The following is a 14,888-nucleotide window of genomic DNA, read 5'->3' as shown; positions in this document are numbered from 1 at the left end:
GGCAGTATGTAAATGGAGAATGTTTTCTTTCCTGCTTTCCCAAGGAAACTATCCAGCCTTGAATATCTAGATTTGTCCAGCAATAATCTTTCACAAATCCCGAGTGGCTTACCTCGAAACATCGTCCTCCTTCACCTGGAAAAGAATGCAATTAAGACGATTGGCAGGGACGTCTTGATCCAAATTAGAAACCTTGAGTACCTTCTACTTCACAACAACAAATTAAAAGCCCGAGGGATCCACCCGCTAGCCTTCCAGGGTTTGAAGAAGCTGCACACTGTCCACTTGTACAACAATATGCTGGAAAGGATTCCCAGTGGGCTACCTCGGCGAGTGAAGACACTTATGATACTTCACAACCAGATCTCTGAGATTAACAGGAATGACTTTGCTACCACTTACTCACTGGAGGAGCTAAACTTGAGTTACAATAAGATCACAAGCCTTCATATCCATCGGGAGGCCTTCCGCAAGCTGAGACTGCTGAAGTCCTTGGATCTTTCTGGGAACAACCTCCACATACTGCCCTTCGGCTTTCCAAAGAACTTGCAGATTCTCAAACTGAAGGAGAACGACCTAAGCACCATTCCAAGAAGAGCCCTGGCAGGAATGACAAAGCTGCAGGAGCTCTATCTGAGCAACAATAAACTGAAAGTCAATTCCATTCACAGGGGAGCATGGAGAGAACTCAGCAGTCTCCAGGTAGAAACACCACCTTCTCTATTGTATTGATAATATGGATGTCCCTTCTTTATTTGCTTGGTCCAATTCAGTGAGCATTAATGCTAGGTTCAGATTGGCCCTTATTTTCTAGGCCTGCACATTAAGTGCAGGACAGTGTAGAAAGGGGAAATTATCTGATTTTAAAAGACTTGTGGCAGAGTTGTCCTCCTAAATAGAAAGACAGCCGCCTTTGTACTGTTATCAGAGGAAACATAAGGATTTCTCTGGTCCTGGACTCTGAAGCTGTGTTCTATTTTCAACTGGATATTAATGACTCATGCAACTAAAACTCCAGATGCCGCCATAAAAATGCCACTCCTCACCCGCAAGGGTTTTAAATAAGCTTTATTGTGTAGAGTTCTGAAGGGAGGGACACTGGGAGGCAAGGAGTGCATAAACAAAACAAGCTGTTAATGCACAAAATATCCATAGCAGCTTACAGTCAGACAAGCCAAGCTGTAGGATTTAGCAGCTCAGCTGGGTAAGGCACCTGGATAGCAGTTAGAAGGCCTGGATTCAATCAACTGCTTGTCCTTCAGTTAATTATCAGGGAAAGTTGAATAGAAACATAAGGCAGGCAGGAACAATCACATTTGGGATATGCAAAATGATCTTGCAGTTGTCAGTAGCTGAAGGATTTGTCTGCATTTCCTTTTAGGCAAGAGCCCCATTTCCTGCATTAAAGGTTATTGCTCTTGTCATATGGCAACCATCCACTGTACCTACATTAATGCACTGTAGGGAGGGAGCTTTTGTATCTGAAAGCACCACAGGGATAAGAGATGCAGAGCGTATGTGATGCTGGTTATCAGCGTAAGGGCTTCAGACATGCCAAGAATTTTGATTTGTACAGTAGTTCATCTCATGTTAGTTCTGCTCTTGAAGTCTATGGAGAAAATGGTGCATCAGATTTCAGGTGGTATAAATTGGCATAACTCCATTGAAATTAATGGAGCAATACCAGTTTATACTAGGTGAGGCCCTGGCCCATGATTTTTATCATACCTTTTTAATTGTCTTGTCAACTCGGTGCTTTTAATGAAGGCAGGTAACCTAAAGTGTGACTTTCTGTATGTTTGTATTTCAAAGCTGGTTAGTTCAAAGATGGAATTTAGTTTTGAAGGATGATGTTACCAATGAAGATTACAGATGGTGGGATTGTTTCACTGTAGTACTAAAGACATTTATCCATCCTAACCCATCTGTTTTCAAACCAAACCAAATGCTCTTAAGATCTTGGAAGCTTTAATTATTAAGAAGAGATAAGCTTCTGTTATCTAGGGGTCTGATTCACTTCAGCATAACTCTGGTTTTATGCCACTGTCACACCACTGAAATTAGTGTCAAGTCAGAGTAGTGCAGAGCCCCTTGAGTCCAGCTGTACCCTACTACATGGTAAACTCTGTTCAAGAAAAATGATATTACTATAACAGGCCCATTTTTTTCTTCAAGTAGCCTCTAAGGAGGTTGCATTTGGCACACTGCATTTTTTTGAGTGGCTTTATTACTTAGTTATTTCTCTTACAGCATACAGTAATGTATACTTCATTAAGGGGTTGACCCTGCAGTTCTTACATGAGTAGCCCTATTGTGGCAGGTTTGACAAATTATAGCTGAGTAAGGCCCCAATCCTGCAAATATTTATCCACATGGTTCACTTTGCACATGTGACTATTCCCACTGAAGTCAATGAGCAACGTTAAGCAAGTTTGCACGTTTGGGGCCTAAATCCAGAATGAATGTACTGAAGTCAATGGAATTCCAGATTTGCAGTAATGGTAACACACAGCAGTGGCCAGATATTATGGCAATTGGTGCTACACAAATATATCTTAGATAGGGAGTTGGAGAAATATTCGGCCCATTTCTTTCTGTAAGACTGCACATGTGAGTAAGGGTTGTGGCATCAGGCCCTAGCTAATAGCTAACACATTGGTCTGTAAAGTAACTTTGAAAGTAACATTTGAAAAGTAACTTTAATCAATGAAGTGTTTGAGAGAATATCATCCAAGGAGTTCTATGCATAACTGAAACCCAGTATGTTTTTCATTCATTTACAAACAGGCCTGGACTAATACATGAGGATAGGGATAGAGAAATGTAGGTGCCCTTAAAGAAAGCAGCATGATCTTTGATGTGATACTGCTAGATTAAATAGCACTGTGGGAGGACAGGACCCCCTACAGCTTTGGCTGCCCAGAATCCTCCTGGCCACAGTGATCTTGACGTGAAACGAGGTTCGAAACCATAAAAATCCCTCCACCTTGAACTGAAACTGAACCTTTTTACAGGGTTGAAAATGCTCAGTCTCTCTCTCACTCATTCACTCTCTCTCTTTCTCTCTCTCACACACAGACACAGACACACACACAGGCGCGCACACACACACACACACACCCCAACCTACCTACCTTTTTTCAGGTGATTTCCTACTCACATGTTCAGACCCAGTAATCCGGGATAGGTTTTGCACTTGTACCTAACTTCTGGATGGTTACCCATAGTGATAGCTATCAATACCCATCCTTTTGAGATTCACACATCATAATCTGGTTCACCAGTAATGAAATATGGTTGGTGCTGCTGCTGTCTACACTCATCTCTTCAGTTAACCCCTGGCTTTGACTCTTCCTTTCAGCTATTAGATATGGGTGGCAATCAGCTGATTTCTATTCCATCGGACTTGCCAGGATCCCTAGAATATCTATATCTCCAGAACAACAAGATCACCATGGTATCAGAGAATGCCTTTGAATCCACACCCAACATAAAAGGAATTTTCCTCAGGTAAGGGAATTTTCTACTTTGAGTCTGCACACAGGATTGTTTGCTTTATTCTCTTTTGTGATTGCTTGCTTCAGGGGTGTGGGGAAGGGGAGGCATTTAAAATCCTAGCTTCTCCTATGGGCAACTTGATCGTACAGTAATCCAGGGTGCAGCTAGGTTTATATGCAGTAAGAGGTCATGTGTGCACCTCATGCACTCACTCTGCTTTGAGTGCTGCATCCTTTTAAATTTCAGTGTTTATAAGAATGGGTCAGGCAGATGGATTAGAGAGACTGTAGGATGTCAGTATACGTGTTTATCCTGTGCCCAGATATAGCCAGGAACTACAAGTTTGGAAAGTCTAATTTTAACTCAGTCAGCCTTGCCACTGATTTTCAGTCCTGAATATCTATAGTATCGCAAATAGAAGCTTGTTAGTGGTTTGGGGGCATGCATGACTATAACTTTGCACAATGTGTGTGTTGCATTGGCAGTTTTGTGGGGAAGGGGTGAGCCCATGATATGATTATGATCATGGGTGGCATAGGGTGATTGGCCTGGCCCTCTTAGAGGGAGTGAGATCCAGTGAACCTGGATTGATTACCTGCTGCCTAGTTGAATTTAAGGGGAGATATCTTGGCCTTATAAAGTGGGAGACAGCTGTGGGTTGGCAGATTCCTGCAGACACTGCAGGGATTACAAAGGCTCCTGCAGCACCCTATGTGAGCAATGAGAAAACATGAGTGGGGAAGGTCTGTAGAGAAGGCCATATTCCAGGTATGGGATGCTGAGAGAGCAAGATGACAGACCCACAGGGAGAAGGGACTATGTGACCAGCTTAGCACTGGGGTAAAAGAAATAAACTGTAAAGAGAAGACAGACCCTCAGAGAGGAGGGGCTGGGCCCAGTTGAAATTGGGGTGAAGACTTTGTAGGTTTGAGTTCTATTTTGAATGACTTTGTGCAGCACTTAATGAATTGGACCCCAGAAGGAGAATGTTTTGAATATATGGACCATGTGGACTTTTAAAGGGGCCTTGAGCGAAGGGGAAATTGAGGCAGACTTTTGCAGAGGCACCTCTGGCCACCAGGAGGCAACTTGGGAGTGGCTGACAGTTTGACTATTGATCTCTGTAGTATTGCAGATTGATTGGTCTAGTCCTGATGTTGTGTAATAACTGATTTTTCAATAACCATTTGAAAGTGCCCTGCAGATCTTTTGGGAAGGAGCATTTTCAATCCTGTGCCAAAAAACTGACTCTGATTTCTATTATATGGTGGTGTAGCTGTGTTGGTCCCAGTTTATTAGAGAGACAAGATGGGTGAGAAAATATCTTTTATTGGACCAACTTCTGTTGGTGAGAGAGACAAGTTTTCAAGCTTAAACAGAGCTCTTCTTCAGCCCAGATCTGAGGAAGAGCTCTGTGTAGCTCGAAGTTTGTGTGGCATACCAACTAGGGTTGCTACCTTTCTAATGGCAGGTAACTGGACCCCTGAAGCCCCGCCCCCTGCTCTGCCCTTCCCCCATAAGACTGCACCCCTGTCGCTTGCTGGATCATCTCCACCCTCCATCTCCCCTTCCAGCTGGGCTCCCTCTGCTCTGGGGCTGGGATGAGAGCTGCTGCAGCCTGACAAGAAGCCTGCCTACAGGTAGAAAGTGGCCCTGGCTGAGCAGGGTCTAGTATCAGTTAATGACACCATGCCTCCTTGCACCCTGCGGTAACTGGACTTTTGGTGTCCGGTCAGTACATCTGACTGGACACTGCCAAGTCCCCTTTTCAACCAAACTTTCCGGTCAAAAACCGGGCACCTGGCAACTCTATCACCAACAGAAGATGGTCCAGTAAAAGTTATTACCTCACCTGCCGTGCCTCTCCGATTTCTAATATCTCTCACAAGTCTAAAGAATCTATAGCGCAGAGGAAACACATAATAGCATACATTTGTTCAGCTCCTCGCTCTAGTCATTATTGTTGCTACAGAGGTTGGGAGAGACCCCAAAACCAGCATGCCATGCTTGCTGAAGACGAGATCTTACTATTGGTAACAATCAGCAATATTACAGCAAATCTTTTCAACGTGGCCGTTTGTGCACTTTGTGCGAAATGTGGGGCCACGTTCTCAAGTGTGCTATGGCCACTTTACACAGTTCAGGCAGCACAAATGGCCCAGATCACACATAAGTGGCAGGGCCATGCAGACACATCCCCCACTACCATTGTCCTGCACTGAACAGAACTTGCCTGCAGAAGAGTGACTGGAATGTAGGGATAGAAACCCAAAGTTTCAAACTAGTTCATGGCCTTATATTCAGAATTTCAAGTTAATTAAGGACAGAGACTAGAACTGGGTGAAATGTTCAAAATGAAAAGTGAAACTCATCAGCTTTCAATGCAAACCCCAAACTTGGGCCAAGTTTACTCACTTCTATAAACTTTTCAATGAGTAAGTTTCATACACGCCTTGGACAATTTATTTCCTGAGCTCTGTTCAAATTCAAAACTCATGAGCATGAAAAGCCCTACAAATGAAGAGGTCTCAGTTTCCCACAGCACTGACAGAGACTTAATATTTTCCCATCCTTTTAGCTCAGGAAAAGATTGCTTCTTTGCTTTGTAAATCACTGCAAACCTTTAGATATTGATGTCTATCCAGGATGTAATTTAGATTAAATAGCATTGAACTAGAAACCCCACCAGATGAAGAGTTTGTTTTTTAACTATATACTTGGTAGGTGTAATGGGCCACATACTCATCTCATCTATACTCAGCATAAATCCAAACAGTTGTGACTAATTTAAATGGAGTTACTCAGGATTTACACTAATGCAAGTGAAATCAGTTTTTGGTCCAGTAAATGTATGTATTTTTATTATTCTAAGAGACTGATGTTAGCAATACTGCTCACAGGATTTATAAAACCCCTGGCTAATATGGAATATTTGATTAATCTGATATTTGATCCCTGCAGTATCGTGTTCGAAAGCCTGGGATGTGCATGGCCTAGTGAGCTTTATATGGTCTGATCTTATTCCTTTATATGCAATTAAATTGCTTTGTGTTACCTACAGATTTGAATAATCCTTTCCTGGATAATTTGATTTGCTTACTATGCAATAATTTAAAAGCCTACTGTCTTTGAATCCAGCTGCTCAGGGTTCTGAGAATTTAGTGAGAACTTGGATGCAAATCAGAAACCAAATTTATATAAAAATGTGTGTATATAAAACAAATACACTAAAATGTCTTGCTATAGTATTTAGTAGAAGGCCTTGTCAGCCTAAGAGATATTTGTCAACAAGAAGCCATTAGTCATCATGCTATTGTTTTACAATGGTATGATGACTAAGGGTTTCTTGTTGACAAATATCTCTTAGGCTGACAAGGCATTCTACTAAATACTATAGCATCTGGGAATATTTAAGAGGATACAACAGTGACTACATTCAAGAGTGATAGGCCATGCAATAGACATGAAGGAGCCTTCAAAATACATATTAGTGTGTATACATTGTTTACAGATTAACAATTGTTGCACTTTGTTGTGTTTCTGCAGGGAGCCTTTGATTCAGTATTTAAGGGGAAAAAAAAACCTAAAACTGTCAACAGGTGTTCTTGAGTCTCATAGACAAACACACTATATTTTGAGAGAGACATAGTAGGTGAGGTAGTATCTTTTATTGGACCAATTTCTGTTGGTGGAAAGTACAAGCTTTTGAGCTTCATAGAGCTCTTCTTCAGGTCTGGGGAAGGAAACCAGAGTGTCTGAGCTAAATACAAATTGGGATGGATTGTTAGGCACAAGGTTTACTCACCCTGTAGGAGATCACTTAAAATGAACTGGGCAATTTAGGGTTAGGCAGTGTTGTGTGTTACAAATTGTTGTAATGAGCCATAAAACCAGTGTTTCAGAGTCTGCGGTTTTTAGTGTCCAGCAGAGTTATGAATCTAAGTTGCCAGGCTCATCTTTTGAAAGTATTGTGCAGGTTTCCTTTGGAGGACAAGTACTGAGAGGTCAGATAGGGAGTGATTGCTTTGTGACAAGTGTTCGTCCACAGGTGACATGGTATTTTTGTCTGCGTGAGTTCATTTGAGAGTGTAGTGATTGTCTGGTTTCATCCACATAGTTAATGTTGGGGCATTTGATGCACTGGATAATGCACTCAGCCACATGTTGTGATAGATGTGTGTAAGATTGATGAATCTTGAAAGGTGTGTTGTGTGGGATTTTGATCATTGTAGCAGAGGAAATATGTCTGCAGGTTTTGCATCTGTTGTTCTGGCAGGGTCTGGTGCCACTTCAGTTTGGTGTGTGCTGGTCTGTGGGGAACTTGTCTCTGCACAACATCTTCAAAAGCAAGCCTGGGAACTTAAATTCATAACTGCTAGATGGATAAAACCATGGACACAGAGACACTGGTTTTATGGCTCATTACAACTATCTGTAAAACACCGCACTGCCTTCTAACCTTCAATTGCCCGTTTCATTAGCAGTGTTTCTCAACGACCAATCTGTGGACTGGCACCAGTCCCTGAGATCTCCCTCCTACAGTGTAGGAAGGCAGCAAGCTGGTGCCTGGAATCAAAAAGGTTGAGAGCGATTACCTCACCTAGTTTGTGTCTCTCATATTCTGGGACCAACATAACTACAACAACTCTGCAAACACACTATACTTTGAAACTTAGGACATGCAGCTGGTACCATTTCCCTATGGGAGGGAAAGTACTGGGTGCTGGGATAAAGAAACGTATGGGAGACTTTCCAATACTGTGATTTTTCTCTGCTGTGTAGAGCTGTAGAGGTTAGGGGCAAGGTAATAGATGGAATCTGGAACAACTGTTTCTCTGACAGCCAGATCAGTTGGAATCCTAGTGAGCAGTTACTCCGCATATCATTCACATTTTCAGGGTTTCCCTGCTCTAAAAGTCCTTTGTCAACTGTGGTACAGTTAAAAATAATCAGGGTATATAAATAACTGCCTCACCTGGCTGTTCACAGATCATTACCTTCCATTTCTTCCTCTACCCATCCAGAAGGGCCAAGTCCTCTGGTTTTACTCAGTCCTCAGCCAGAAGTTTCAGTTTAATCAATGGGAGTTTGTCTGAGTAAAGACCACTTACGGACTTCAGGATTTGGCCCCTGCATTTTGCCATCCAGGCTGTTGAACCTGGAACTTAAAAAAAAAAAAAAAAAAAGTCCACCTTTAAATGGCCCTACTCTCAGAAGTGTCATCCTATAGTCAGGCCAATCAGCATTTGCACTTTGAACAATGCTACTTCTTTAGGCTGGTACAGTACTTCTTAGAGTGGTATTGTGTGCCAGGCTGAAGCTATGGCAAGTTTGTACCCAGGCTACTTTCTAATCTCCCAGTACTCCTGTGTTGGTAGAAGGTGTACTGTACTTAGCATCTGCAGAGATTATATATTGTAACATAAAGGCCAAGTTCAAAATTAGAATGTAGCACACTGCAGAGAACAGTTATTTTAAACACAGTGGTTGCACTTTTGTTTTGAAGGTATAATAAGATAGCAGTTGGAGCAGTGAAGGAAAGTACATTTCAAAGCCTAAAGCATTTACAGGTGCTGGATATTGAAGGGAACTTTGAATTCACTGATACTTCAAAGAACAGGGATAATTCAGAAGAGGAGGAGGAGGAAGAAGAGGAGGAATCAAGATAACTATGAACAGACTCAAGCACAGCATGTGGTAGGTAACCATCCTGTTATGCCTAATACATGGCGATATCCCTATCTCATAGTGCTGGAAGGGACCCTGAAAGGTCATTGAGTCCAGCCCCCTGCCTTCACTAGAAGGACCAAGTACTGATTTTGCCCCAGATCCCTAAGTGGCCCTCTCAAGGATTGAACTCAGTGCCGAGCTTAGCAGGCCAATGCTCAAACCACTGAGCTATCCCTCCCCCCACTCAAGGGTCCAATCCTGAAACCCTTACATAAGTAATCTTAATTCACAAGAATAGTGCAATTGAAGTAAATGGAATTACTCATCATGGGTAAGAGTTGGAGTGCTGGACTCAAGGACCCATCCTAAAATATAATGGGACAGCGATGGCACAGTCAAAGCTGGTTGGAAAATTTCTCTTAAAAAATCATTGTGTATCTGGTGTTTATCAAAAATGCTGGACAGACCCTAGCAGCCTCTGATTATCACACAGCAGTGGCAGCAGGAGCACTTGCCTTTTCAATTTGCCCCCATGATATGTCTCAGGTATGGCCTGGAGTAATGGCCTCTTGGGATGACAAAGTCTCCATGCCCACTTGCAACCCTCATTGATACCAGTGTGGCTCTTTGATCCACTCAAGTAGCTGGGCTGCATTTAGAGGCTTCTGTCTGCTGATGCCTGTGAGCTAATGGTCCTGGTCCTGTAGCTCGAGGCTTATGCTTTTAGATCCAGATATAATGACCCATCCATAGCATCACTCTTACATATTCACATCCAAACTTTCACCACCCCTTCCAAGGCTGAAACAAGAGTCCCAGTTGTAGTGGGGGTGGTATTTGTGTAGTTAGCACTGTCCATTGTGGGCCGCACTGAAACCATTACTATTCATTTCACATAGGTTCAGTGAAGAGCCTCCAGATCATGACAAGTCCAGGTCACTACCTCCCTGGGCTGATTTGAGCTGGTGACCTAGAGATGAAGAGCTCTGTATCTCATTACCAATCTGATTAGCCAATTAATCCCTCTATTTGAACTTTTTTCTCTTTTCTATTGTACACGATAAGGTAGAGGAGCAGCAGTGTTTGGAGACCACTGATTATTTAAAAGTATAATGGGGTTCAAAAAAGAATTGGATAAGTTCATGTAGGACAGATCCCTTAATGGCTATGAGCCATGATGGTCAGGGATGCAACCTTAAGTTCTAGGTCTCTCTAAACCTCTGACTGCCAGAAGCCAGCATTGTGATGGATCTCTTGATAATTGCCCTGTTCTGTTCAGTCCCTCTGAAGCATCTGGCACCAGTCCCTGTCAGAAGATGGGATACTGGGCTAGATGGAGCATTGGTCTGACCCAATATGACCATTTTTATGTTCTTCTTATTGTTTGCTGTGCAGTGCTCTACTCTTAAAAAAGGGATTTTTATAGGTGGGAAGGTGGCAGGGGTCAAGGTACATACGAGCCTTTTGCCACTGGAGACCCAAGCTCAAATTTGGATTTGGTTAGATGTAAAAACAAATGTGGTCTCCACCTTGGTAAATGTTTTCATCTTAGAGTATGGAACAATTCAGTACTGGGGATTGTCTACTTCAGCTATCAGCGTTGGAACAGGGCAGGAGCTACTGGGAAAGCCAAGTATTAGATCCATACCTATGTTATCCTTAAAAGTACAAGAGAACTGGTGGTCAAACTAATCTCCTAGGAAAATAGTTTACACTTAATAACTCAAGGTACATTAAACCTTCTAAGAAGTACATCTCTGTTTTGGGCTGGGACACATCTGACTTCTGTCAGCATGCATTAAGCTTACTGTGTTTTGAATCACAAGTTCCAAAGTTATGTAACTGATTTTTGCCTTCCTTATGTTTTGCAGGAAAACATATGGAAAATGACATATATTCCTGTATCTATATATAGATATACTGAGAGCACTTAGAGAAATGTGCGCGGTGAACTACACTCAGACTATTTGTTGTGGCACTGGGCCAGGCTTGTTGATTAAGGCCTGTTATAGTGCCTTAATCAGGGAGAGACCCTGAATGCTATCCCAAAGCTTCCACTTCATCTTATACAAGACTCTGGATCATAAGGAATTGCTCTGGAACTCACAAAAGCTGGCTTTTGTTTCTTCTTTTTCTCTTCCCCTAGCATTTCCATCTATAACAACAATATGGGACTGTTTTGAACACATGCCTTCAGATACTGTTTTTGTCACTCCATTTTAAATGAACCATATATATGTTTTGTCTCTTTTCTCTCACCCCAAACAGATTGATAGTTAATCAAGAGGGATGGGTATTTACAGTAGCTTCATCTGTGGAGCAGTATATGAGGCATCTTCATCACCAGACTGCAATAAGAACAACCAGACTGCATTAATCCATTCCTCTGTTAGTACAATATGTATATTTGGATGAGAAAAGCAAATTAAGGCTGGATCCCATAGTAACTTATCCCTACTATCAAAGCCTGCAGTATATGCCCATGTTAGAAAGGTTTTTAAAACAAATCAACAACTCTTGTACATATATAAAAAAGAGAGGCATTTTTACATTATCGTCTTTGTCAAAGTTTCTATCCTGCTGCTTTTTGTCCATGAGGCATTTGTATAAATATCCCTGAATAGTGACCAGGTGAATGGACCAAATAATATTTAGGAGCTGTGCAGCAGCACACATTTTCAACTAGATGCATATTGTATAGCATACATACTTACAGGCCTGATCCTGTGACCACCAAAGGCAGTGAGAGTCGTGGGTACTCAGAACCTCTCATAAGCAGACCCTAAGATGTCATTAAGGACAATTAGGGGAGGGGTTTTCCATCATAGTGCCAGACTGGGGAACCAACCCTTGCAGGACGTTGGGCCCTTAAAGCTGCTCTCACTTTTAAGACCCCTCCTGTAATATCCTGAGCGCACTCAGTTCCTATTGAAATCATGAAACAGACATGAAAAAATAAGAATCAAAGCGTAAGGGCTGTGAGGTTCTAATCTGCTTGTAATGTCCTTCATCTGAGCTATCTAATCAGTGCAAGGAAGTTGTTGATGAAGTGAGGGTTTCTGGTTGAGCACATGTTATTTGCATAATGTGCTCCTAGGATTTATTTGCAGGTGTTTTGTTGGCTTGTTTCTACGCCAGCTGTTTTCCCTACTGGCGAAGGTCTAGTTATACATTTTCCCTTTTGATTTCTCTAACACATGAGTTATTCCAAGGCCTGGCCAGTTCTCAATGGGGACAATTCAACATGGCCACAAGCCACACAAGGGAAAAAAAAAAAAGCAAAAAATTACTTCCAGAACAAAGAAAAAACAAAAATCAAACATTAAACATGAACAAGAAATACAAACATGAGCTTTAAGTATGTATTTGAGGCAAAAAAAACAACTGCCAACTGATTTCTGGAATAGATTTCCACATAGCGATGTATATGGATCACTCAGCATAACGGCTCACTCAGACTGTCACCCCACAAAACAGATCAACTTACAGCACCCCCAAACTATTCAGAGTATTTCTGAGGTAATATACAGATATCAGAGTTGCCATGAGACCGTAGACCGCACCCCCTAAAGATGTAAGCAGATTAACAAGAGAAAGCATGGGTTAAAAAGCTGAATATATTTTACAAAGTTGTCTCAAACCTACAACCCCTCTTTTTGTGGCCCTGGCTGATATTTAAGCTACCTTATGTACAAGTGACAATGCTCTTCAGAATCCTCAAACAGTTGAAAGCTTCTCTTTACCCATTGCTATTGGAATGCAATGGTGGTAAAGATGGGGTCCATCTAACAACTTATTTCCCCCCCCCGCAACAAACAGTCACCTGATTTTTTCCAGGGAGTTGCTGAGAACCTTTTGATTCCCATTAAACTTTCAATTTCATTTGAGTGCTCCTGGGGAAGGACTGAGTGCCCTCATCTGCCTCTGAAATCAATAAGAATTGAGGGTATTCAACAATTCCCAGGATTGGGCCCCCTAGGGCAAGTGTTAGCATTTGCTAAGGAAGGCCTAACTTCAGTCTGAGGGCCAGAGTCTGCTTTCTTTTATACCAGTGTAAATCTGGAATAACTTGACAGAAATTTAAAAAAAAAACAAAACCTGCTCTGGCTTTATACCAGGATAACTAAGACCACAATCTGGCCTTAGGCTTAAAGAAGCCACTGTCTCCTCAATAAAAATACAACACACAATATGTATTTTGTCCATCACAAGCTAAACTACTTTGCTGCTCAAAAAAGAACTTATAGGTCTGATTCCTCATTTCATATTATTTCTGCCTGTGCAAAATAGGCATAACATTCTATCAAACCAAAATAGTAGGGTTTGCAACTCAGTTTGCACAGATGTAAGTGACCCTACAAACTAGGAGGGAGTGGAGAATCAGGATCCCTTGTACAGATCTCTGGCTCTATTCCAACCAAGTGTGCTCTACCTACCAGTTCAGAAGGACTAGAAAGCCAGCATTACCAGCCAGCTGGGGATTCCCTGGTTGGTGTAGAGCCAGCGTATTTGTCCCTGTTGGAAGGATGTGGCTGGGGCAGGGGGTATGGTTGGAGTGCTTCTGCATTATAGAGAGCCCCAGCTGGTGCAAAAACCTCTGGAGGATTTGTCCCAGGGTCTTAACCAGCCCTTGAAGCTCTGAGTACCAAGAGACCCAAAGATCAGGGCCTCTGTTTTTTTCCCTGTGACAAAAATGAGGATAGTTTGGAAATCAGCCTATCTGCTTAACTTACAATACTGCACCAATAAAAGAAATTTAATATAGAAACCAACAACCACCATAGGGTATGACTGTCTTCTCCTGTGAGTTGCTCAGACTTTGAGAAGAAAGAACTGATGTTCCTTGAAGTTGATATGCATGTTGTTGCTAGAGAATCGCACAAATCTGAAACATCTGTCCTAGCAGCATTTTACTGAGCATGCATTTCAACACACAATATGTTTGCATGGCTTGTATGAGTGTGTATACAAATGAAGGCCTCAATTTAATTTTTTTCTTAAAACCCATTTTCCATACTATGGAGACAATGCACAAGTCTGAAAAAAAAATTTTTTTCCTGGACTTCGACAAAATTCTTCACTGCAGCAACTGCGCAAATATTTTTGATGGGATCTGGTTCATATAGAGAAGATGCAAATAAAATTGTACAGCACAAGGCCATGCACGCACCAGTCAGTTCCATGGTATTGTAGATGTGTAATGGTTTGTAATACCACCAGCTCCCCAACCAGTACAGTAAACTTTTTAAAGAGAGACTGTATAAATACCCCAAAAATCAAGTGCTACAGGCTCTTAAACGAAGAAAAGTAAAGCAGTTGTTAGAAGAAATATATTGTTTAAGGTGGGATTTTTGAAAGTGTTTAAGATAGTTAGGTGCTTTCTAAAATCCCTCCCTAAAATATTCCTTGCATTTTAGAACACTGTAATGACCTTGACCAATTTTGAAACCCCCCTAGACACAATTTTCTATTTCAGTACAATTATGGCATGGGACTCTTGTAGGTGCTGGGACTGTAATATTGGAAATTACTTAGTTTGTGTTAAGTTTCCTATACTATTACCAATCCCCTTTCTGCTCCCTGGTTGGTACTATGATAGTAGTGAGTGAAAGTTAATGTCTGAGCCTGCTTTAGCCTAGGTTAAATGAGTTACTGGACTTTGGTACAGTGCTATGTTGCAGTTGGCCCTATGCTGAATCTCTCTAACTACCTGTTGAAGT

At 41.8% G+C, this 14,888-nt stretch overlaps 1 protein-coding gene across 4 annotated transcripts in view; it reads left to right on the top strand.

Annotated features, from left to right (window-relative positions):
* PODN (podocan) overlaps positions 1 to 13,264 on the top strand; it is a 41,006-nt gene extending 27,742 nt beyond the window's left edge. For all 4 annotated transcript variants that reach the window (XM_030573546.1, XM_030573547.1, XM_030573549.1 and 1 more), the window contains 4 exons: positions 45 to 702; positions 3,362 to 3,510; positions 9,005 to 9,195; positions 11,040 to 13,264. In XM_030573546.1, the coding sequence (XP_030429406.1) occupies positions 45 to 702; positions 3,362 to 3,510; positions 9,005 to 9,167 (970 nt within the window). In that variant the 3' untranslated portion in view covers positions 9,168 to 9,195; positions 11,040 to 13,264. The remainder of the gene's footprint in view (positions 1 to 44; positions 703 to 3,361; positions 3,511 to 9,004; positions 9,196 to 11,039) is intronic.
* The last annotated feature ends 1,624 nt before the right edge of the window (positions 13,265 to 14,888 follow it).

The sequence above is a fragment of the Gopherus evgoodei genome, chromosome 8, assembly GCF_007399415.2.
Source record: "Gopherus evgoodei ecotype Sinaloan lineage chromosome 8, rGopEvg1_v1.p, whole genome shotgun sequence".
NCBI classification, from domain to species: Eukaryota; Metazoa; Chordata; order Testudines; family Testudinidae; genus Gopherus; species Gopherus evgoodei.
Note: the sequence above shows the minus strand (reverse complement) of the source record. Positions and strands in the feature narration are given on the sequence as shown.